General features: G+C 48.5%; 1 protein-coding gene across 1 annotated transcript in view; it reads left to right on the top strand.

Annotated features, from left to right (window-relative positions):
• SLC15A4 (solute carrier family 15 member 4) overlaps positions 1–24,815 on the top strand; it is a 66,111-nt gene extending 41,296 nt beyond the window's left edge. The window contains exons 6-8 of the mRNA XM_035098007.2: positions 4,012–4,167; positions 17,719–17,877; positions 22,123–24,815. Of these exons, the coding sequence (XP_034953898.1) occupies positions 4,012–4,167; positions 17,719–17,877; positions 22,123–22,271 (464 nt within the window). The 3' untranslated portion in view covers positions 22,272–24,815. The remainder of the gene's footprint in view (positions 1–4,011; positions 4,168–17,718; positions 17,878–22,122) is intronic.
• The last annotated feature ends 825 nt before the right edge of the window (positions 24,816–25,640 follow it).

Below are 25,640 nucleotides of genomic sequence, written 5' to 3'. Positions count from 1 at the left end.
AGCCAAAGGCCTGGCTAAAGAGGAGTACATTGGTGCCTCGCTAGACGAATTTAATCCGTTCCACGGGTCTTTTCTTATAACGAAAAATTTGTCTAGTGAATCCCATAGGAATGCATTGAATTTTTTCGAAATTTTTTTTTGCCCATAGGAACGCATTAATTGAATTTCAATGCATTCGTATGGGAAACCGCGATTCGCTAGACGAATTTTTCATAAAACGAAATTTCGTTAAGCAGGGCATTCGTTAAGCAAGGCACCACTGTAGTTTCTCCTGGCACCTGAAGGCGAATCATGAAGACACCAGGTGAACTTTCCTGGGGAGAGCAGCCCACAGACAGGGAGGCGTTGCAGAAAAGGCCCATTCTCATGATGTGACCATGACAAGGGTCAATGTTCCCCACTTAGAGATCACCCTCTTCCTGCCCAGATCAGCTTCCTCATCCGTAATGGGCGAGGGAGATCTTATTCCGAGGCTGACCTGACATTCGACGACAACAGCAGTTGCAGACCCGAGGCCTGGCTGACAGGACAACTGCAATTCCCCAGCTTTTTTGGGGGGGGGCGCTGGCACACAGCATAGTCACTAACTGCCTATGCCCCGTGCCCCTTACCCAGCCTGCCCCATCTCAGACGCCATGCCTCCCCCTCCCCACCCCAAACCACTGAGATTGGGGGACCCCCTGCTCTCCTCTTCTCCCAGGAACATCCCACCAAGAGCCCTTATTTGAACACAAACAATTTAAAAATAATTAAAACAATTAGAAGCATTTTAAAGCATTCCAAATAGCTGGGGCCATAACAGCAACCGAAAGAAGCATACCGGGCCTAACCCAAAGATCTTCTGGCTGCATCGGCTTCCAAGGCTGCAGTCCATCAGTGAATCTGCCCAGAGCAGCACCTGAGGCCAGGTAGAAGAGGCAGGGGGCAGGTCCCATGAGGCCCACAGCTGATGGTCTTCTGTGCTGGGCAGCCACACTCCTTTGAGGCTGTCTCCTTGGAAGTGTGTCCTATTGAATTCAGTTGGGCTTTACTCCCAGGTGGCGCTGTGGTTAAACCACTGAGCCTAGGGCTTGCTGATCAGAAGGTCGGTGGTTCGAATCCCTGTGACGGGGTGAGCTCCCGTTGCTTGGTCCCAGCTCCTGCCAACCTAGCAGTTCAAAAGCACGTCAAAATGCAAGTAGATAAATAGGAACCGCTACAGCGGGAAGGTAAACGGCGTTTCCGTGTGCTGCTCTGGTTCGTCAGATGCGGCTTTGTCATGCTGGCCACATGACCGGGAAGCTATACGCCAGCTCCCTCGGCCAATAATGCGAGATGAGCGCGCAACCCCAGAGTCGGTCACGACTGGACCTAATGGTCAGGGGTCCCTTTACCTTTAAGCAGGTTTAGGATTGTGGTACTTTATCCAGTGACGTCTGAATCATGCTGTACAGATTGCAAACCTCATGTTTAGTATTCATAGGAATCAAAAGGGATGTATCTCTTGCTTTTGCAAAATCGCTGAAGTCCAGCATTTGCATAAAACCAGCAAGCTCTGGATTTCAGGGTTTTTTCTCCCGCCAAATAATACAGGTCGCCAGCATCTGTTGATGCTCTGCTTTGACTTTGTACCAGGTGTGTGTGTGTGTGTGTGTGTGTGTGTGTGTGTGTGCTCTGCTAGCCATAATGAAATGGCCTTTATTCCAAATGATGTCTGTTTGCATCAGTAGCTGCAAGCTAATCCACATGGGACGAGGGACGGATTTGTGTAATTCTGGTTAATAAAACGAGAATACAATAACTCCAGAACCCTGTGGTGCAGTAAACTGGATTTCCCAAAAAATGTGCTTCTTTTCCTGGCTGTTTTTGTTTTGTTTTTCCTTTTGTGTGCTTACAGTATTTTCTGCATGTGGATGTGAGAAAACGTAATTTAAGCTGTGGTTGCTTAGTTCAGCTAATCCTCTTATCAGGCAAGCAGATCTTTATCCGTTCTCTTCAAACTGTGAAGAAGAAGCAGATCCAGGGTGCCAGCTCACTTGCCTCGCTTCTTATAGGAACACAGAGTCAGACCATGGATAAATCTAGCTCAGTATTGTCCACACTGACTGGCAGCAGCTCTCTAGGGTATCAGACAGGATTTTCCCCCCAACCCTTTCCGGAGACCCCGGAGATTGAACACGGAATATTCTGCATGTAAAAAGGTCATAAAAGTTTTCATAAGCGCTCTAAAGTTCGGAGTGAGCCGTGAGGAGGAGGCCGAGTTTGCTGATGACACTAAATTGCTCAGGGTCCATAAAACAAAAATACTTTTTTCCAAACTGAATGGATGAGTGGCAAATGCAATTCTGTGTAAAGTGGTGCATGTCAGGGCAAACAAAATCTTAATTTTACCTAAACGCCCATGAGCTGGCAGTGATGGACCAGGAACAAGACCTTGGGGTCATAATACATGTGCAGCCTGCAGCAACTTTTTAATATATGCATAAAAGCAAATTCTGTGCTAGGGATCATTGGGAAAGGAAGTGAAAATAAAACTGCCAATATAACAATGCTGTTATATAAATCTATGTTGTGACTGCATTTGGAATACGGCGTACAGTTCTGCTTGCCTCACCTGTGAAAGGAGTTGGAAAAGGTTCAGAAGTGATCAAGGGGGTGAAGTGATGCCCCTGTGAAGAAAAGCTGTGGAGTTTGGGACTTTTTCCTTTAGAGGGAAGGCGAGGAAGAGGCGGCAGGATAGAAGTTCATAGAAATTATGGGTGGCATGGAGAAAGTGGATGGAGAAAAGCTTTTCTCCCTCGTTAATTTTGGGACTTGTGGACAACCAATGAAGTTGAACGTTGGAAGATTCAGGACAGAAAGGACTTCTCCACATGGTGCATAGTTAAACTCTGGAACTCCCTGCCACAGGAGGCAGTGATGACCACCAACTTGGATGGCTTTAAAAGAGGATTAGACAAATTCTTGGAGGAGGAGAGGCTGTCGAGTGTTAAGCTCTGCTTCCACGATCTGAGGCAACAGCGCTCCTGAATATCAGTGGCTGTAAACCGCAGGAGGGGGAGAGTCCTCTTGCGCTCAAATCCAGCTTGTAGCTTTCTCACAGGCATCCGGTTGACCCTTGTGAGAACAGGATACTGGACTAGATGGGCCATTGGCCTGATCCAGCAAGCTCTCGTGTTAAAAATTGTATTTACTCAGCTGAAGCAAGTTAGGTTAATCGGGTTCCATCCCCCACTTGGCTATGAGACTTTGACCCTACACCGCAGGGTTGTTAGGAGGATAAAATTGAGAAGTGGGGGGGGGAATGAAATGCACCACTCCAAGCACAGGTGGGGAACCGCGGGCCCAGGGGCCGAATGGGAACCTCCATGTCTCTCTCTCTGGCCCTTGGGATGTTACCCAGACCACACCCGTCACCAGCCCTGCTTCACACACCCCTTAAGTGTTATTGCCTTGCTGGAATGTGTGCTGTGAAAGGGGTGTGTGTGTGTATTTGTATACTCGGCCCAGTATACCTGAAGGAGGGTCTCCTCCCCCATCGTTCTGCCCAGACACTGAGATCCAGCGCCGAAGGTCTTCTAGAGGTTCCCTCGTTGCGAGAAGCCAAGTTACAGGGAACCAGGCAGAGGGCCTTCTCGGTAGTGGCGCCCGCCCTGTGGAACGCCCTCCCAACAGATGTCAAAGAGAAAAACAATTACCAGACTTTTAGAAGACATCTGAAGGCAGCCCTGTTTAGGGAAGCTTGTAATGTTTAATAGATTATTGTATTTTAATAAATTATTATTATTATTATTATTATTATTATTATTATTATTATTATTGAAACTACCAAGCAAAGGTAAAATTTGCATTAATTGCCCCGCCCCTTTCCCCTCTGGCACTGCCCACTACCAGGATGTGGCCCTCAGAAGGGCATGCAGCCCTCCGGCTAAAATAAGCTTCCCCACCCCTGATCTAGGAGGAAGGGCGGGATTTTTTTAAAAAAATGTCATAAATGTGAAGCTCCATATTGCATTACCCTCTCTTTTGCAGGAATATTGGAAAGCAACAGGCTGAAGATCGTGAAGGTCAGGCCCATCAATCAGACGATTGGGAACGCTGTCTATCATGCGGCCGATATGTCAGTCTGGTGGCAGATCCCTCAGTACCTCCTGATTGGTTTCAGCGAGATATTTGCAAGCATTTCGGGTGAGTTTGGAAAGGGGAGTGCGGAAAGGTCTGCGGCTCTTTCCTGTATGGCCATTCCATCCTGTTGACTTAGGCCATGGGGAGAATGCAACCCTCAAAACTCTCCCCAGGCCACATGCACTGCTTTCTCCCAGCTTCCCACATCTAATGTGTTTTCTCTGTGGCCGGAAATGTGTCTCTCAGCTCTGGGGAACGCCTCTTGCTTATCCAGAAGGGGGATCGAGAGCGGTGTGAGAGTACATGTAGAAACTAGATGCAAGATGCAAAGCTCAAATTTCACGTTCCGCCCACTTTTGCCTGTGGCCCCGCCTGACCTCCAGCGTGCTGCCCTTGGAACGTTGCTTAGGAAGTCATGTGGCCCTCGGACTGGAATAGCTTCCCCACGCCTGATTTAAAAGCTGTATCATCTGCTCTGGGCTCTTGCTTCCATTTCATACTTCCCCCCATGCAGGTGGGGGGGAAGAAAGCTCATTCTCTGTGTATTGCAGTGTTTTCCACTTGGCAGTTATTTTAAACGCATTTGTGGGGAGCGGGGGTTATTGAGGGGTTTTTTGTTCTTGTTTTTATTATGTACTAGCTGGCCCTGCAGGGACCCAGATGGCGCTGTGGGCTAAACCACTGAGCCTAGGGCTTGCTGATCAGAAGGTCGGCGGTTCGAATCCCTGTGACGGGGTGAGCTCCCGTTGCTTGGTCCCAGCTCCTGCCAACCTAGCAGTTCAAAAGCACATCAAAATGCAAGTAGATAAATAGGAACCGCTACAGCGGGAAGGTAAACGGCGTTTCCGTGTGCTGCTCTGGTTTGCCAGAAGCGGCTTTGTCATGCTGGCCACATGACCTTGAAGCTATACGCTGGCTCCCTCAGCCAATAATGCGAGATGAGCGTGCAATCCCAGAGTCGGTCACGACTGGACCTCATGGTCAGGGTCCGTTGCTGTGCGTTAAGTCTGTGAAATGGAGGGTAATAGCCCCCCTTCAGATCCCCTTGAGCCTCAAGAGTCCCCCTGTTCTGATCTATTAGTTATCCCATCCCCTCTTCCCTCCACCGTTCCGTGGGGTGTGATTGTGAGAGGGAATGGATCGGAGGACGGTGAGAGGGAACGGTTCGGAGGACGCTGCTATGAGTGTTGAATCTCGTGGCGGAGGCGGGGTTTGTGGGTGTGGCATAGACTCCATGGGGAGGGAGGGAGTGTAGGAGGAGGAGCTCAGGGAATAACGCCACTTGAGGGCGCTGTTTTAGTTTGTGGAAAAGCAGGTCTGTACCTGCGCAGGTAAGAGATGTGAGGCATCCGAGATTCTGCGAACACTCGGGAAGTGGCATGGATCGTTGTGTCCAAATTTCAGGGGGATCGGTCAAGCGGTTACCGAGAAGAGTGGAGCCCACAGTTTCACCATTTTTACATTTTCATATATGTATATGTATATATATATATATATATATATATATATATATATATATATATATATATATATTTGGTGTTATGTTGTGAAGAGCCCTGCCATCTTCAGATGAAGGGCAGTATACAAATATAATAATAATAATAATATAATTAAGAATAATTAATAATATAAAATGTTCATAACGTTGGAGCCCTGTTTTGTGTCATGTCATCGAGGTCCAGAGTTCAATCCCTGGCCACCCTAGTCAAGTTGTAAGACCTGGGAGGTGAGGGGACTCTCAGCCTGACATCTCGGAGGGCTGTTCCTGCCCTTTGGCAGTTGACAGTGCGGAGCTGGATCCGAACCAATGGATTCAAGTTACGAGGAAGGGGGAAGAGGAAGAGGAAGAAAAAGATCAAAGCCTATCTCTTAGCAAGATTGTCCATGGGGCACAAGTAGCTTTGATTGTGGGACGGTCTTTGGTGGGCTCTCTTTCCCTAGAGCTGCTTAAGCAGAGGTTGGACGACCACCTCGCAGAGATGTTGTAGGAGTTTTGTTTCCTGCATTGGCACAATGTATTAGAACTGCTTTTAAGAGGTTTTTATCTCCTGTTGTGTTATGCCCTGGGTTTTTGGAAGGAAGGGAGGAATAGGGGAGCCTCGTAACAGGAGGGGCTGTAGCTCAATGCTGGAACGTGTGTTTAGTGTGCAGATGGTCTAAGGGTCAATCTCTGGCAGCTTCAGGTTTGTTTGGTTGTTTTTTAAAAAATAATAATCAGGTGATGGCAAAGACTTTTGCTAACTTTGGGAGCCACTGTCAGTTAATGCAGATGGCACAAGGTTAGATGGCTCCAAGGCTGCAGATGATGCCAGTGTGCAGCTTGAAATTCGCTGCTCTAGCCCAGGGGTCCCCAAACTTACCCAGCTTTGGGCCGGATACCCGCCGCGCCGATTGCGTGGTGGACCAGAGGGTGGGGGAGCGCGTGCGGGGGCGTGGGAGCGTGCGGCTGTTCGCGCCCATGCGCATGCACAAACGCTATTTCTGGCACACTCCTGACCTGGAAAGCCCCGGAAATAGTTTGTGCGCATGTGCAGAAGCCTCCTCCGACCCAGAATTACACCGGAAATGATGCTTGCGCGTGCGCACAAGCTATTTCCGTCGCTTTTCTGGGTCAGAAGTCGGCAGCGGGGTTCCCGGGGGCCGCATAAAAGAGCTTCAAGGGCCGTATGTGGCCCCCGGGCCGTAGTCTGGGGATCCCTGCTCTAGCCAAAGAGGCAAGTGTCCTTGAGTATTTTCGTCCCCTGCCAGTTTCATGTAGTGTCCAGCAGTGCAGGCTCCTCCTATTGATTTTATTCTCTTTTCTCTCTTTCCTTTTTCATGGAATGCACAAGCGGGAGGAGGGAGCGGGGCCATAAAATCTCATTTTCTGGTCTGTTTCACACACATTCAGGGCTCATTAGCAAAAGCAAAGCAAGAAATAGCTCCAGCTTCTTGCCTCCGTTTCACATGCATGTTGTTTTGCGCGGACGTCGAATTAAATAACTGTTGCTCTTTTCTCTGCTCCTCTCTCTTCCTTTTTACTCCCCGCCCCCCCCGTTTACATATAAACATTTTTGTTAGTGTAATTTTGCCATACCCCTCGATGGGTTTCCAAGGGCACAACTCTGACACCAGGATCAGCGTGTCCCCAAAAATTTGATATTCTGTGCCTAGTTTTTAAAGTCCTTCCCCCCCCCCCCGAAGTAAAGTTTAGTTGTTAATCTTGAACATTAAGTTCAGTTTGGTCGATGAATAAAAACAATGTCCCTTTGATTGAGTACATTTCCACCTTTAAAATAAGTACCGTATTGGCCCGATTATAAGCCACACTTTTTTCCCCTGAATTCCGATCTGGAAAAGTTAAAAGTGTGGCTTATAATAGCGACCTTATGACATGCTGCTGAAACAGCTGCCCGGGGGGGGCATCGGGGTTGTGGGACAACGGCGTGCCACCCACCCGCAACTCCCAAGCTTTCTCTGAGCTGTTGGGGGTAAGGGGGGAGCTGCGCCGCTTTGCCAGCGGCACTCCCCCTTCATTTTGACAGCTCGGGGAATGCTTGGGAGGTCCCCCCCCCTCCCAGGAAGCAGCCCGGGAGCATGGGGCAACTGTGTGCAGCCCGTCCTCCGCCCCCAAGTCATCGGAAGGAAGGAGGGGCTGCCAGAAAGCGGCGCAGCTCCTCCTCCCCAGAGAGCAGCCCAGGAGCGCGGGGCAACGGTGTGTAGCTCTCCCATTGCTCCCAAGCCTTTAACTCCTGCTGGAGCCCTTGCGAGTATGGGTGGCGGGTGGGTAGCCGCCGCTTCCTGCTGTGGGCCTCTGCTGTTGTTGGGGGGGGTGCTTGCCCAGTGCCAGGAGCGACAGGTTGTGGGAGGGCGAGTACCGGCGGGGACTGCCATGCCGCTGCCATGCGATCCCCCTCTGCCTGCCCCTCCGCTGTTAATGGAGCAGGGGCGCCCACTTGGCACTGTGTGAGGTGAGCTACACGCCCCCCACAGAATGTCTCTTCTTGCCCAGCCAGCCCCCACTGTTAGGGAGCAGGAAGTGCCTGCCCGGCATGGGGGGGGTAGCCATAGGCATGTTGTGGGTGCCCGGTTGGGTCGCCACCCTACGTCACCCTCCCCCAGTTGCACCATGTAGGGCTGGCACTTCAGCAACCCCCCAATATTTCTCAGTGTGCCGTGCAGGTCCTCTAGGGCAGCAAGTTCTTCCTTGGACCACGTGGTCGCCGCCAATTTTAAGGGAGCATCTTATATTCAGGTATTGTCTCTCCCCTCCCCCCTTGAATTTTAAGGGTGTGGCTTATATTCGGGCCAATACGGTAAATAAATGACAATTCTGTCAGCGCGCACCTTTATGAAATGTGCTGTGCACAGTAATGGGCCTTAGTCCCGTGAGTCAACTGGTGGGATGGCGGCTCAGTCATAGCCTCCCAGCGTCCGCTTACTGTGAGGAAGAGGAGCGAAGCAGCAGCGAGGTTGCAGCTGTGTGAATGCACCAGGTCTCGCACCAGGTCTCGCACCAGATTGACTCCCCTGGTGTATCTATTTAGGCCTGACCGCACTGCCGCCTCGCTCCACACCCTCAGGGCAAGCAGAAGCAGTTCCACTGCCAGGAGGCTATTGCCGTGACTCTGTTCCACTGGTGAACTGCTCCTGATGGTGACGAAAGAGAACACCTGATACAAGGCTGCCTTCGTTATACAGTGGTACCTCGGTTTATGAACACAATTGGTTCCGGAAGTCTGTTCATAAACTGAAGCGTTCATAAACTGAAGCGAACTTTCCCATTGAAAGTAATGGAAAGTGGATTAATCCATTCCAGACGGGTCCGCGGAGTACTTAAACTGAAGCGTTCATAAACTGAAGCGAACTTTCCCATTGAAAGTAATGGAAAGTGGATTCATCCGTTCCAGACGGGTCCGCAGAGTACTCAACCTGAAGCGTACTTAACCCGAAGCATGGGTGTAACTGGTTCCGGAAGTCTGTTCATAAACTGAAGCGTTCATAAACTGTGAAGCAAACTTTCCCATTGAAAGTAATGGAAAGTGAATTAATCCGTTCCAGGTGGGTCCGCGGCGTTCGTAAACCGAAAATTTGTAAACCGAGGTGTTCATAAACCTAGGTTCCGCTGTATTCATTAAAAAAACAGAAACCAAAACTTAATTTATTATTATGATAATGTCAGGGAGGTTGCTGGCTACCCTCGAGCAACGACACTCCAAACCATCTTGTCTTTAATACTTTTATTTACAGTGCAAGAGCTTCATGAAAACATGTCTACTTAGTATCATCTGATTCTCCCAATGGTACTTTTTGGCTCCTCCCCCAGCAGAGTAGTTTGGGGACCCCAAATCTCTGCCCCCTGCATTTGCGAGCCGCTGATCGCCTCAGTTCTGGGGTGAATTTGAAAGGACGCCCCTCTGCTGTTTCCCTGCTAGAACTCTCTGCCGGGCCCTCCTTCCTTGCTGGTATCACAGGCTGCAGGTAGGGCTCTTGTAAGCTGCCTGAGCCCCTGCCCTGCTCCGCTCACCTCCTTCCTGTCTCCTGCCCCTCCGCTGTTGTCAGAGCCATTCAAAGAACTGGATTTGATGAGGGGTGGCTGTTCCCTGTAAGGCCACCCCGTTACAGATAACTTTATACCCCAACTTTTCTACTGACAGGATAAAAGCAGATAAAGGCAAGAATGGCTAAAAACTTAGACAACAAACAGCTAAACATTGATAGGATTTAAACTTTGTTGTTGGTATTCATCTGTCTCGAGAGACAATGGAGTACGCCACCGGGGGTGAAGGCAAACCGCAGCGTTAGCAACCCGGAAGTGACCTCCCAGGCGGGCAAGCCTGGGTGGTATATCTGGAGGTCCTCATTGACGTTGTCCAAAGGAAAACACAGCAGAACATTTGGCACCAGCTTGGCTGCAGGAGTTGCCGGAAGGAGCCGTACAGGCAGGGCCGGTGCTAGGGTTTTTTTTTTGCGCCCTAGGCAGATCACCTTCTGGCGCCCCCCAGGGTGTGTGTGTGTGAGAGAGAGAGTGTGTAAGGGAGGGAGGGAAGGAGGAGGGGGTGAGGGAAATAGCGAGAGGGAGGGAGGGAGGGAAGAGAGAGAGAAGGAAGGAAGGAAGGAAGGAAGGGGTGGGTAAGAGAGAGAAAGAAGGGAGAGAGAAAAAGGGGGGGACCTGCTCTTGCGAGAGGCAGCAGCGGGATGAATGCCCCGAAAGGAGCGCTGATCCTGTCGCCACCTCTCACAGGGGCAGGTGGCCGTGTCTCCCTTCTCCCCGGCTCACTGTGGGAAAGCCGCCCAGACAGAGCCCTCCCTCGCCGCCGCCGCCTCTGGCAAGAGCAGGCTTCCTCCCCCCCCCAGCAGGCTGGCCAGCGCCCCCTCCATTTTGGCGCCCTAGGCAACTGCCTAGTTCGCCTAAATGGATGCGCCATCCAACCGTCTTGGGGACTCCAACAAGTCAGATTATTGTCTTCCCCAGCCCTCGTGAGCCAAGTTTGGTGTGTCAATGCACTTCTTCACCCAGGGGAAGGGGGGGAGAGAGAGAAGAGGACCACCCCTCAGGGTGGTGTTTTGAGCAGGGCTCTGAAGGGGGCAGATCTGGCAATGTCAATGGCCCCATCTGCACTAGGCATTTAACACCGCTTCAGGCTGCGTTGGTGTAAATTGGGGCTTGGGAGCCTTTTTCAGTCAGAGGGTCGTTTTCCTTACTGGGTGACCTTCTTGGGGCCACATTGCAGCCATTAGGCAGGGCCAGAGGCAAAGGCAGCTGGAGCTATTAATGTAAAGTTTTGTAGAATTAGGCTAACTTCTGTACACACAAACAGTGGCCATTGCGGTATTAATAATACATTTCAAGGCCAGGAGAATGTGTGGCCCTCCCCACCCACCCATTTCCCCAAATGCGGCCAATGGAATTGCATTTCCGTTTCCCTAAAAATTCCTTGGATGCCTTATCGAACAGATTCCTCACTGGCCTTGCAGAAAACTTCATTGTCCAGAAAGTGGGAGAAGCAACAAGAGGATCAGCCATTTTAGATCTGGTCCTAACCAATAGTGATGACTTGGTTAGTGGGGTAGAAGTGGCAGGATCATTAGGTGGGAGTGACCATGCTCTTCTGGAGTTTATTATCCAGCGGAAAGGAGCAACCAAGCATACTAAGGTCCAAATTCTAGACTTTAAGAAAGCCAACTTCAGAAAACTTAGGGAAACGCTGGGTGAAATCCCATGGACAGTAATACTAAAAGGGAAGGGAGTTCATGATGGTTGGGAGTTTGTTAAAAGGGAGATATTAAAAGCACAACTTCAGGCAATACCAATGAGACGGAAACATGGAAGGTGCCTAAAGAAGCCAGGCTGGCTATCTAAAGAACTTTTGACTGAGTTAAGATTTAAAAGGGATATGTACAAAAAATGGAAAAGGGGGAAAATCTCCAGAGAGGAATTCAAACATATAGCCAGCACGTGTAGAGACAAAGTCAGAAAAGCTAAAGCACAGAATGAACTCAGGCTCGCTAGAGAGGTTAAAAGCAACAAAAAGGGCTTTTATGGGTAAGTCCGTAGCAAAAGGAAAAACAAGGAAACAGTGGGGTCACTCAGAGGAGAAGATGGTGAAATGCAAACAGGGGACAGAGAAAGGGCAGAACTCCTCAATGCCTTCTTTGCCTCAGTCTTCTCCAAGAAAGAAAAAAAGGCCCGACCTGAAGAATATGGAGCAGATGATTCAGCAGGGGAAACACAGCCCAGAATAAGTAAGGAGGTAGTACAAGAATACTTGGCTTGTTTAGATGTATTCAAGTCTCCAGGGCCAGATGAACTACATCCAAGAGTATTAAAAGAACTGGCAGAGGTGATTTCAGAACCACTGGCAATAATCTTTGAAAATTCCTGGAGAACAGGCGAAGTTCCAGCAGACTGGAGGAGGGCAAATGTTGTCCCTATTTTCAAAAAGGGGAAAAGAGAGGACCCAAACAATTACCGCCCAGTCAGCCTGACATCAATACCAGGAAAGATTCTAGAGCAGATCATTAAGCAAACAGTCTGTGAGCACCTAGAAAGAAACTCTGTGATCACTAAAAGTCAGCATGGGTTCCTGAAAAATAAGTCATGTCAGACTAATCTGATCTCATTTTTTGACAGAATTACAAGCCTGGTAGATGAAGGGAACGCTGTGGATGTAGCCTATCTTGATTTCAGCAAGGCCTTTGACAAGGTGCCCCATGATATTCTTGTAAAGAAGCTGGTAAAATGTGGGCTAGACAATGCTACCATTCAGTGGATTTGTAACTGGCTTACTGACCGAACCCAAAGGGTGCTCATCAATGGCTCCTCCTCATCCTGGAGAGTAGTGACTAGTGGGGTGCCACAGGGTTCTGTCTTGGGCCCAGTCTTGTTCAACATCTTTATCAATGACTTGGATGATGGGCTTGAGGGCATCCTGAGCAAGTTTGCAGATGACACCAAATTGGGAGGGGTGGCTAACACCCCAGAGGACAGGATCACACTTCAGAATGACCTTAACAGATTAGACAACTGGGCCAAAGCAAACAAGATGAATTTTAACAAGGAGAAATGTAAAGTACTACACTTGGGCAAAAAAAATGAAAGGCACAAATACAGGATGGGAGACACCTGGCTTGAGAGCAGTACATGTGAAAAGGACCTAGGAGTCTTGGTAGACCACAAACTTGACATGAGTCAGCAGTGTGATGCAGCAGCTAAAAAAGCCAATGCAATTCTGGGCTGCATCAATAGGAGTATAGCATCTAGATCAAGGGAAGTAATAGTACCACTGTATTCTGCTCTGGTCAGACCTCACCTGGAGTACTGTGTCCAGTTCTGGGCACCACAGTTCAAGAAGGATACTGATAAGCTGGAACGTGTCCAGAAGAGGGCAACCAAAATGGTCAAAGGCCTGGAAACGATGCCTTATGAGGAACGGCTTAGGGAGCTGGGTATGTTTAGCCTGGAGAAGAGAAGGTTAAGGGGTGATATGATAACCATGTTCAAATATATAAAAGGATGTCATATAGAGGAGGGAGAAAGGTTGTTTTCTGCTGCTCCAGAGAAGCGGACACGGAGCAACGGATTCAAACTACAAGAAAGAAAATTCCACCTAAACATTAGGAAGAACTTCCTGACAGTAAGAGCTGTTCGGCAGTGGAATTTGCTGCCAAGGAGTGTGGTGGAGTCTTCTTCTTTGGAGGTCTTTAAGCAGAGGCTTGACAGCCATCTGTCAGGAATGCTTTGATGGTGTTTCCTGCTTGGCAGGGGGTTGGACTGGATGGCCCTTGTGGTCTCTTCCAACTCTATGATTCTATGATTCTATGATTTGAAGAAAAGCCATTTGCTTCCGGGAGGGAATACTGGCAGAAACTTGTTACAGGTAGGTAGCCGTGTTGGTCTGGATCGAAGTAAAATAAAAAAATTCCTTCAGTAGCACCTTAAAGACCAACTAAGTTTTTATTTTGGTATGAGCTTTCGTGTGCATGCACACTTCTGGCAGAAACTTGTAAAAGTTAACTTTGTCTCTCAGTAGTACCACAGTGAAGCCACTAGGTGGCAGGATTTTAGATTCTCTTCGCCGCAGAAAGAAAATGTGGAAACTGCTCTATCCTGAGGAATTTCAGCCCCCCGTCGCTTTGCTTTTTTTAAATATTTAAGTACAATGTATTTTCTGCTTACAAAAAGGAGGCCCTGTTCAATGTGGTGGGTATATTATGCTGCAGAGTTACACCAGGTGTCTTTTTAAAGTTGCTTCTGGACAAACATTTGGTTCTGTTTTGTATCCCAGTTCAAAAAGCGACAATTGTCCTTCAAGGGCCTTGGGATTTGTTCAGGTTCTCCCACAATCCATACCAAAAGGGTCATGTTGACTGTGGACTAGTCACTGTCTCTCAGCCTAGCCTACCTTAAAGGGTTGTTGTGAGGGAAGAGAAAATGTGTGCCTCCCTGTTTAAAAGGGGGGGGGAGCCACTACAGTATAAAATCCATACATAATTAAAATACGCAATGGTACAATTCCAAGAAAATATTTAAAATATCTGTGATTAAAATTTGCAACGAAACAAGCTTGTTAAAAGGCTTAGCAATTAAACAGTTAAAGGTGTGGTTAAAATAAGTAATTGGGTCTTTGGTTGCAAATTTCAAAGAGAGTGGTGTAAATGTATTTGGCATATGAACAATTATTGTAAAAATGTGAAGACATTAGCAGGACTGAAATAAATCCAGCAATGATAAACTTTCAGACCTTAGAGTTGACTACAAGGATATTAAGGTCAGAAATTGGTAATTTAAAGTGTGATACAAAGATCTGAAAAGAAAAAGAACCAGCTGAAGGGACAGAGGAAAGTCACAAGCTCGGCAGAGCAAAGAGTATGTTTGTTTGTTATTGTAAGGTTGGATTTGTTGTGTTATAAAAGGAAAAACTAATAAAAAATTATACGGGAAATAAATAAATGAAATAAAGTAAGTAATTGGGAAGGTCAAGTTCAGAGGAAGCCTTGCCTAAACTGGTGTGTCTTCAAGAGCCGACGGAATGCCAATACTGATGGGCCTTTCGTCTTTCAGCCTGGAGGCATTCTGCAGGGGTGGAAAAGCCCACCTTCAGTGGAAAAGCCCACCTGCATGTTTCCACAAGCTGAGCACCACCAGACTGTGAGAAAAACCAACCAGCTTTCATTTGCTCTTCTTAATGCCCTTACTGGGTGGTGGCTACTAACCGTAATGGCGATGCAGGGCTGGAGCCAGTATCCCGCTGGATACAGATTGCTGAGAATTGCAAGTGGAGATGGCGCTGTTGCTTAGGCAGACGGTTTGCCATTGTGAGATTCACAACAGACCTCTTGCTATTTCCTGACTGCCCTCTGCACCCAATGAGCCATAATAAATGGGAATAAACCAGATCTCGAGCTTTCTATCACAAGGCTCTAAAACTGGCATTTGACGCTGTACAATGAGTCCACAGTGTTCTCATGGTATACCTTCCCATCTTCAGTGCTCGATCATCTTTATATGTGAGACGATGTAGATGTTGTAGTGTCTTCCTTTATTTAGATCTGGGTGCAACAACTTCCTCTCCAATTGTGGTTCCCAGCAACTGGCATTCAGAGGCATACTGCCCCCTACGGCGGAAGCAGAACACAGCCATTGAGGCTAGTGGCCACTGATAGCCTCACCCTCCATGACTTCGTCTAAATCCCTTTTAAAGCTGGTCTCTCTCTCTGAACCATCCCCTCAGCTTACTACACTGTTAAGTGATTGCTGATCTACCGCTATTTGAAGTACCTGTAGGGTACAACTTATTTGCTGACAAAGAATCATTATTGAAACAGTTCGTTATCCGGAAAAAAACTGTTCTACACTTGGAGCACTCATCACCGCACTTCTGCAGGATCTTGACTGTCGAAAGACAATTTGCCTTCATCTCAGCGTGTTTTGATACTGACTGATCACGCTTTCTAATTCTGTGCATGGAACATTTATTTGTCTCTTATTATTTGTGACTTTATGCAAGGATTACATCTTTTCTGCTCATGAAGTGTGAAACAATATAATGTTAATGATATCTTGTTAGATCATTATTAGCCGCGAGTTGCTTGTGGTTGTTTAGAGTTTTCTGTTTTTGCAACACAGGGGATTTCCTTGACTTGCTGGAAGGCGGTAGATCGGGGTGGAATATCTCCTTTGCATTCAGAAACACCCGCCATCTCACCCTGCCTGAAAATCTGTGGAGAGCTGCTGCTGTAGGCCGTACTGAGCCAAATGAAAGCAATGGTCTGACTCAGTATAAGGCAGTTTCCTGTGTTGCTGTTGGTGGACCTTGAGGTTCTCTTAAAGAAGCATATAGAACCAAATAACTATAAAGCTAGAAATGAACCCCCCTGGGCTCATCTAGTCATGGGTGTAGGCAGGGGGGCAGGAGGGGGCAATTGCCCCCCCTAGAAGAAAAGGCTGAGGGGCGCAGGCGTGGTAGCCCCAGGCTCCCGCTCCCGGCGCGAAGCTCCAGAGGCGCGCGGGGAGCGTAAGCGGAGGAGCGCTAAGCAGGAGCGGGGAGCGTAAGCGGAGGAGGCAGCCACAGGCTCGCGTTCCCCGCGCGCCTCTGGAGTTTCGCGGCGGGAGCGGGAGCCTGGGGCCGCCTCCTTGGAAGAGCTGGAAGGCGCGGAGGAGGCAGCCACAAGCTCTCGTTCCCCGCGCGCCTCTGGAGCTTCGCGCCGGGAGCGGGAGCCTGGGCCCGCCTTCTCGGAAGACCGGGGAGGCGCGGAGGAGGCAGGCACAGGCTCGCGTTCCCCGCGCGCCTCTGGAGCTTTGTGCCAGGAGCGAGAGCCTGGGGCCGCCTCCTCAGAAGACCTGGGAGGCAGAGGAGGCAGCCACAAGCTCGCGCTCCCCGCGCGCCTCTGGAGCTTCGCGCCGGGAGCGAGAGCCTGGGGCCGCCTCCTCAGAAGAGCTGGGCGGCGCAGGCAATGTAGCCCCCGCCCACATCTTCAAGAGTCTCCTCCAGCACCAGAATTCAAAAGCATCCATTCTTCGGCGATCAGCCTTCTTTATGATCCAGCTCTCACTTCCATACATCACTACTGGGAAAACAAGGTGCTTGGTACTTAACCTTTAAAGGTGTGAAGAGCTTGGAACCCAAATACCCGGAACTCCTCTCCCTGTACCAGAATTGCTTCAGGGAGCAATCCAAGCTTATTGCCACCAGCTCAGTGGCAGGAACGTGGCAGAAGGCTGCGGGCAGAGGCACATCGCTGGGTGAGCCTAGTGCTGGCATAAAAACCAGACCTCGGTTGGCCCTGATGTTGTCACATCAAATGATGACAGTAGGACCAGCTCAGCATCCAATGGATCCTTTTCACAATGGGGTTTCCGCTTGCTGCAGCTGGCAGGGACGCCACCGGCGGCACTCCTGCCCTCCTATGGAAGGGGGAGCTCACCCCATCACTCTGCTGAGAGGTGGCCCTTGGAAGTCAGCTGTACTGATGGAGCTACACAGCCACCTAATCCAGGCCCCTCCAGCCCAATTCAAAGCAGGGTTGGATTTTTCTCATAGCCTGCTATATGTTTTCAGCTGCTGCCTTCATGGTACGGTGGTACCTCTGGTTGCGAACGGGATCCGTTCCGGAGGTCTGGCTGCATCCCGAGGAATTCGCAACCCGAGGACCGCTTCTACACATGCGCCCAGTGTGGTTTAGTGCTTCTGTGCATGCGCACACAGCAAAACCCAGAAAAATACTTCTGGGTTACCGCATTTGTATCCCGAAGTTTACGTATCCAGAGGGATACATAAGCTGAGGTATGACTGTATTGGTAATGTTGTGGTTTTATTGCGCATTTCAGCCTTTTATGGTGTAAATCCGGTGTGGGGAACCTTTGACCTTCCAGATGTTTACTGAACTACAACTCCAATCACCCCTGGTTGTTGGTCATGCTTGCTGGGGCTGATACAAATAAACCTGCAATTATATTTGCCGCTCACTGAATGTGCTTTAAACATTACAAATAATGTGTGATGAATAATAACTCTGGGTCCACAGGTTTTTTGAGCCCGTGTCTTCATGGCCTTTATACTCGTGAAAAATGTTGCCCGAAATAATGGATGGAATTTGCCTTAATGCCTCTCCCCCTTTGTTCTTTTGTTCCAGGTCTGGAATTTGCATATTCTGCTGCTCCCAAATCTATGCAGAGTGCTATTATGGGTCTCTTCTTCTTCTTTTCTGGAATTGGATCTTTTGTTGGATCAGGGCTTCTGGCTTTGGTGTCTATTACAGCGATTGGCTGGATGAGTAATCACACAGATTTGGGTAAGTTATTTATGAGTTTGTTTATTTTATTTTTTTTCTTTTCCAGCATGTTAGAGCAAAAGAAAGCAGAGTACAGTGGTGCCTCGCTTAACGAATGCCCTGCTTAACGAAATTTCCACTTAACGAAAGGATTTTTCGAACGGAGGTTGCCTCGCTAGACGAATTCGTTTTATGAAAAATTTGTCTAGCGAATCGCGGTTTCCCATAGGAATGCATTGAAATTCAATTAATGCATTCCTATAGGATTCGCTAGACGAATTTTTCGTTATAAGAAAAGACCCGTGGAACGAATTAAATTCGTCTAGCGAGGCACCACTGTACTTATTCCTAAAGCTGCCGCATGCTGTTCATTTCCAAAACTTTCCTATCTTAGGCACGGCTGTTTTTTCTAAGCTGCAATTTTCACTGGCAACCTTCGCCAGAGGAGGCATTTAAGAAGCTGAGCAACGATTACACAGAAATTCCAAAACGATCCTGTAATAATTCCACCCCCCACCCCCGTATAACAATGCTGGTTCGTTTGTTACTATCTTTAGGGTGCTGTTAGAGGCTGTTCTGGAGAAATTGTTCGCTGAGCAAAGCAGTTGACACTGGGTTGCTCCTTCATTTTGGTGCCCTCTGAGCAAACTAGCTGGTTATAGACCAACCAAGGGATTGTAACTACTATCTTCTGGCTGCAGGTCCCCCCCTTCCTTCCTGGGGAAAGGTGACTGAGAGGGTTGTGGGGAAATAGCTTCAGATATTGCCACATGAGACGGACTATCTGGATCCATGCTAGCCTGGGTTCAGGCCTGGTTGGGGGCCAAATCAGCCTTGGTCATTCTGATGGATGAACTTTATTATTATTTGTTTATATATTCATACATACATGCGTACCCCGCCCATCTGGCCGGGTTTCCCCAGCCACTCTGGGCAGCTCCCAACAGAATATTAAAAACACGATAAAACATCAAACATTAAAAACTTCCTGATACAGGGCTGTCTTCAGATGTCTTCTGAAACTCAGGTAGTTGTTTATTTCCTTGACATCTGATGGGAGGGCATTCCACAAGGCAGGCGCCACTACCGAGAAGGCCCTCTGCCTGGTTCCCTGCAACCTCACTTCTTGCAGCAAGGGTACCGCCAGAAGGCCCTCAGAGCTGGACCTAAGTGTCCAGGCTGAATAATGGAGGTGGAGACGCTCCTTCAGGTATACTGGGCCGAGGCCGTTTAGGGCTTTAAAGGTCAGCACCAACACTTTGAATTGTGCTCAGAAACGTACTGGGAGCCAATGTAGGTCTTTCAGGACCGGTGTTGTATTGTCTCGGTGGCCCGTCCCAGTCACCAGTCTAGCTGCCGCATTCTGGATTAGTTGCAGTTTCTGGGTCACCTTCAAAGGTAGCCCCACGTAGAGCGCATTGAAGTAGTCTAAGTAGTCCAAGAGGGAAGGACAGGAGGAGTGCCATGCTGCTGCTTCTGCTCAATCTCTCAGTGGCCTTCAGAACCACTGGCTATAGTTTCCTTCTGGACTCACCCTGCTGGATGGGTCTGAAGGCGACGAGCCTCCCTCCAGGGCTGTGGCAGGGACTTCCTGGGAGACACCTGGTTGGACACTGGAAAAGCAAGGAGTTGGCCTGGACGGGCCTGTGGTCTGAGTCAGCAGGGTTGCTGTTCTGGTACAACAGCGGTTCCCAGACTTTTGGGGGGGGGGCATTCACCCCATAAACTCAGTCCCAGAACCTCTATAAAAAGCATTGTTTAGATTAGCGGTTTGCACAAGGAACATGACGACACATTCAATTCAAAGCAGCAACAATTAATTGCCCATTTATTCAAAATCCAACCCAAACTGTCTAGCTTAATGAATTCAACAAAATGGGTGAACGTGATCCATTCATGCCAGCTTTTCAAAATCTGATAGTCACTGGCATCTCCAGTCCCCTTCTGCTGCCCCCTTGCCTCTTAGCACCCCCCCAGGTAATCCCACCCCCACCCCACCCCAGGTAATCCCACCACCATCCACTTTGAGGACCGCTGTGTTGTGACATTGGTGGAGCTGCTCTGAGGGACAGAAAAGGGGGAAAGCCTCATAGGGGGCTCAGAGCCAGGAGGGCTGACCCAGGCAGAATCATTTCCCCCGGCTGATTGATCCAATTTCCTCCACGCGCCCCAGCAGCGGAATGTTAACTGTGTTTCTTTAATCATTGTGTTTCTTTAGCTCCCCCTCCCCCCTTAATTTACCCACACTCAAGTGCCAACCCCCCCCCCATGAAACAATTAAATTATTTCTGGAGTTTAAAAAATGGAGATTTTCATGGCGTTAACATCCTGACCTGTAAAAGGGAAATTGCTACTTTTCAAAGACTTGCCCTCTTCGGGTGAACTGCATTGTTTTTTTTCATGTCAAGTGCAAAGCCCCTTTGGGCTCTTACTAGAGCTTGTAATTATAAATTCATTTAATTCATTTAATTGAATCTTACGTTTTACGTAATTAAAGTAATTTCAACTTGGCATGTATGCACAAACAAGGATTGATGAGTACAGAATTTTTTCTGACTCCCACCCACCCTAGTCCCTGGCCAGTTCTAAGTAATGACTATAATGAACCAGTTGGGAGTCCTCTTGAGGTCTATTGGACTCTGTCCATGTTGAGCCATGTGTGGACATACCTACAACATTAGCAAATGAAGTTTCCTTAACAAAAGCGTAATTTTCAACCAATGAGCTTTCCTAATTTAGGAAACTGCCTGGCGTGCTCTGGTCCATAGGGTCACGAAGAGTCGGACACGACTAAATGACTAAACAACAACAACAATTTAGGAAACTAAACCCTAGTTTTGAAGGAAAGCTGAGTGCAAGCCCTGTGCGGGTGGACCGAAGTGTCTTAATTGAAGAGCAAGATCTCAGGGAAGTTTTCACACAGTTACAAGAAAAGGAAACTGCTAGTAGGCTCCAGAATGATTAAAAAACACAGTTTCCTGTTGAGGGACACTTTCTGTAGAAATAAAATATTTTAGCCCATGGGCTGCTCTCTAGAGCAGTGTTTCCCAACCTTGGGTCTCCAGCTGTTTTCAGACTACAATTCCCATCATTCCTGACCACTGGTCTTGCTATAACTTGGGATGATGGGAGTTGTAGTCCGAAAACAGCTGGAGACCCAAGGTTGGGAAACACTGCTCTAGAGAATCAAGTGGCTCCCAAGAATACAGGCAACCCTCATCATCCACAGGGGTTCGGTTCCAAGGATTGTGTGCATGTATAAAAATCGTGTTTGGCTGAAATTGCCTTTTCCTTGGCTGGCAAGCGGCGGGGGGACCCCTGCAGGGAGGCCTCCTCATGTCTCCATGGCTGCCCTTTGCAGCTCTCACCTATGCATCCCTCTACCCTGCATAGGTGGAAATGGGGAGCCTGCCTAGTCCTTGCAGGGGGGGGGAGCCGCTCCATGGCTAGCCATCCCACTTTCTATAAGGTGGCCAGTGAGGGTCAGAGGTGTGGGGAGCCTGGAGGCCCCAAGTGGACCTGGAGCATAGAGCCTTGTGAGATCATTGTGGGTTCAGAATCTTGCATAACCACCACTCCCAAAGCTGTTAGCCTTGCAGGCTTGCCAGGCAGGACTTGCCTGGTCAGGTGCAGTTTTTGGACCGACGGAAAGGAGAAGGAGGGAAGCAAGCAGAGAAGGCAGAGAGAGATGCAGGCAGAAGAAAAAGGCTGGGATAGAGCGGCAGCGGAGCACGTATGCTTGGAATCGTGGATGTTAAATGCACATAAAACAGAGGTCGGCAACCTAAGGCCCGCGGGCCGGTTCCAGGCCGAATGGGTTCTGGATCCGGTCCATGAATGGTCCAGAAATCGCCACGTGGTTCTGATTCATATTGTTTGGGCTGTTCCATATTTTCTCTGGAAATTGCGCCTGCGCATGTCCGCGGCGCCGGAAATCGCTTCTGTGCAGGCGTGATTTTCAGCACCTGGGCATGTGCAGAAGCAATTTCTGGCGTCACGCTGCGCCGGTCCGGTCCGCTGACGATCTCCACGGGAGTGATCCAGCCCATGCCTGGTAAGCCTTGCCGACCCCTGACATAAGATGTGAGTTACCTGCAGGAAAACCAGCCAACCTCACTGTAAAGCTAGCATTAGTATTTCTCTTTTGGCAAAATGTTTCTGTGTTCCAGGCAACACTGGTTTGAATCCTGGTTTCATGGAATGGAATTACTTCATGTAACGGAATGAATTTACCTTCTCTCTCTCTCTCTCTTTCCCCCCTGACAGGTAACATTAATGGGTGCCATTTAAACTATTACTTTTTTCTGCTGGTTGCTATTCAAGGAGCAACCCTTCTCCTTTTCCTTATTGTGTCTGTCAAATACGACCGCCAAAGGTCCCGGACTAACGGACCTGCCACCAGTGTGCGGACCTGACATCTGCAAGGAAAGAGCAGCTTTTATGAGCGACGTTTGATGTCAGTTGAACCATCCATCTCTGAGCTCTTAAATGCTAATACAGTGCGCATTTGTCACCAGGACACATTTATCTTTAAACTTGCATGTTAACATTGCGTTCTTGCCTCGGCCCTCTTTTTTCCTTCCCCTGTAAAAGTAGGTAAGTGCCTTATGTTAGCAAGATGGCTTTGTCTTGCCCGCTGCCCAGTGTTACCCTTGGGCGCGGAAGAGGCGCAGAACTTATTCCAAGCTGTTTCCTTCAGTCTGTTAAAGCTGGGGGTGATTAGCCCTTGGATACAGAAGCGATGAATGACGGCCTACTAAGGAAACGTTTAATTTCTTTGAAGAACGGACTTTGAAGGAAATGAGCAAAAGAAGGTTGCTTGCCATTTCCCCTTGCTTATCCATTTCCCCAGAAATAATGTTCTCCTTTCTTAAAACTGAAGTGTTGGTGTGAATGGGGGTGAGAAGTCTCTATTGTTGGTGTTGGTTATAGGGGAATGAAGTGGTGTGGAAATTTTTATTCCTGTGTTGTCCAAAAAGGGAAGCGACTTCAACCTACGTGGTATTTTCCACGGCAAAAGTTACGAAACTACTGCAATGAACAGGCCTCGCTGTGCAACATGGTGGTCCTTCTGTTGCTGTCTCATTTCTAGACGTTAAATCATTTCGTGGCAGGAAGCTGAGCTGGTATCAGAGTCTTTCCTTTTCCTTCCTTTCTTTTCTGTTGCCTCACGCCTTGAGAATTTATCCTTTTCTTTTTTAGGTAGGAGTTGAAATCTACTCAAGGGTTTGGGATATATTATGTGCTGTGACTAAGCAAATCGGTTGTTGTTCCCTCATTTTAGGTCACTTTCCCATTTAAAAGCTGATGGCATGGATGGGAGTAGAAACTAAAAGTACCGTATATTCTGGTGTATAAGACGACTTTTGAACCCAGGAAAATCTTTTCAAAAGTTGGGGGGTCGTCTTATACGCTGGGTATAAGATTCTGCAGTCACCGCATACAGTGGGGGGAGCTCAAAAACGGCCCGCAGGCGTATCCCTGCCGTATGCAGCGACCGTGTAAGCGGCTGCCGCTTTCTTTCCGTGCAGGAAGAGGGGACGCGCGGGGCTTTCCTCCCTGCAGGGAAAGAAAGCAGCAGCCGCTTACTCGCATGTAAGCAGCAGCCGCTTTTTTTCCGTGCAGGGAGAGGGGACGCGTGAAGCTTTCCTCCCTCCTCCCTGCAGGGAAAGAAAGCGGCACCCAATTACGCGCGTGTAAGCAACCTCTGCTTTCTTTTCCTGCAGGAAGAGGGGAAAGAAAAGCACAGAAAGAAGGTGTGCACGGAAAGAAAACGGCAGCCTCTTTCTTTCTCTCCCCCCCCCCTCGCCTCGGTGCCTGGAACAACAGAGTGTCAGTGGAGCAGGCTCCCTCCCCTTCTCCCTCTCCCCACCTCTCCTCCCCTCCCTCCGAATGAAATCTACGGTAGTTCAAAATGCTACCGTAGTTCTTAGCATGCCTGCAAGTAAGTGCATTTAAACACCTGTGCATTTAAGCACTGATGTCTCTCTTTTGGCTTCATTTACTGGTGTTTAAAAAGCGGGGAGAGGAAGAGATACAGAAAAAAATTATTTGGTGTACGTTGGAAGTTTGGGATATACTCATTAAGGTGAGTATATCCCAAACTCTATATTTTGACTGGAAAAGTAGGGGGTCGTCTTGTACGCCCAGTCGCCTTATACACCGGAATATACGGTATTTGAAACTTTAATTTGAGCTAGGTTGAATGAAAATTGGCAGGGCAGAGCCAATTTGTCGTGGAGGCCCAAGATGGATGGAAGTTGTTTGTGGTGGGACTTTGGCAATCTGTGCCCGTGAGCCAAAACAAGGCCCAAGAATCTACATTGACTGCTAGCCAAACTGGTTCTCCATTAAAACACCATCTTGTGGAGGACAAGGCTGTTGTATATAAATCAGGGAGAGGGAACATTTGACCTCCCCCTAAAGTTGGACCCCCCCCAGCTCCCATCAGCCTCAGCCACCTTGAGCAGTGGCCAGGGACGATAGGAAATGTAGCCCCAAACAATCTGAAAGGCTGCAGGTTCTCCACCCCTGCCGTAAATCTTCCTTGAGCTTCTCAGCAGAGGGGTGTGCCATAGAAACAGTTGGGTTTCCTCAATCATTTTCCTAGCCTTCTTAACCTAACCTAACGAAAAGAAGAGCCTTTATTTCACCTCGCTCAAATGTTCTCTATTTCTCACAGGGCCTAATTTTCAACTACATAAAAAGCAATATTTTGCACAGAAATTGCGGAGTTCTGGCAAGTGGGAATCAACTTCACCTAATAACAAATGGGTTTTTCAATTTTTATTTTTATTTTTTGGTGGGGAGGTGATTAATTTTTAAGAGTATTCAAACATTGGAATGGAAAAGGCGCCTTTGGTTTTTCTATAATTCAAGTACCTTCATTTGGAAATGTTTACAAAAGCCCATGTGTTGGGAACCTGTGTTCTAGGGTGAATAAAAAATATGCTGCAGGTGTTCTGTTCTCTGTGGTCTTTGATGCTCCCCCTTCTGCTGTTGAACACCAAGAAGGCGCATCGTAGCTTTACAAGTTTGCTGAGATCCATAAAGACTAAAGAAGACGATCTGCTGGACCAGACCAAAAGGAAAATCTTGCTGGACTTGTTCAGAACTGCCTGGCATGATGCCCAAGAAAAACGAGGCCTAAAGCAGGAATAATCCAGGTTCTGTATCAGGCTTCCTCAACCTCGGCCCTCCAGATGTTTTGAGACTACAATTCCCATCATCCCTGACCACTGGTCCTGCTAGCTAGGGATCATGGGAGTTGTAGGCCAAAAACATCTGGAGGGCTGAGGAAGCCTGTTCTATATGTTAACACTTTATCATTCCTGTACAACGATGGGGAACTTTTTTCAACCTGAGGGTCACGTTTCCAAGGATCATAGGTCAGTGGTGGGTGAGGCCAGAGGCAAAAACGTAGATTTTACAGGGAGGCCAAGCTGAAGCACAAGTCCTGGGGACAGAAACCCTCATGTAAAATGGGTGCCGGGGAACGTGATTCTATTATAGGTGTGTAATTGGATAAATTTCTCCCTGTATACCCACAGCAGAGGTTGTAATCCCCATCACTAATCCCAGGTCCCTGTCTGTAATCCCAGGTTCCTATTTCTAATCCCAAATCTCTTACCTCTAATCCTATGTCCCTCTCTAATCCCAAAACGCCTATCTCAAATCCCCAATCCCTAGCTCCAATCCTAGCTCCCTAGTTCTATCCCAGATCCCTAGCTGTAGTCCCCATTACTAATCCCAGGCCCCTAGCTCTAATCCCAGGTTCCTGGTTC

The sequence above is a fragment of the Zootoca vivipara genome, chromosome 17 (assembly GCF_963506605.1).
Source record: "Zootoca vivipara chromosome 17, rZooViv1.1, whole genome shotgun sequence".
NCBI classification, from domain to species: Eukaryota; Metazoa; Chordata; class Lepidosauria; order Squamata; family Lacertidae; genus Zootoca; species Zootoca vivipara.
This window is presented reverse-complemented; position numbering and strand designations above follow the sequence as displayed.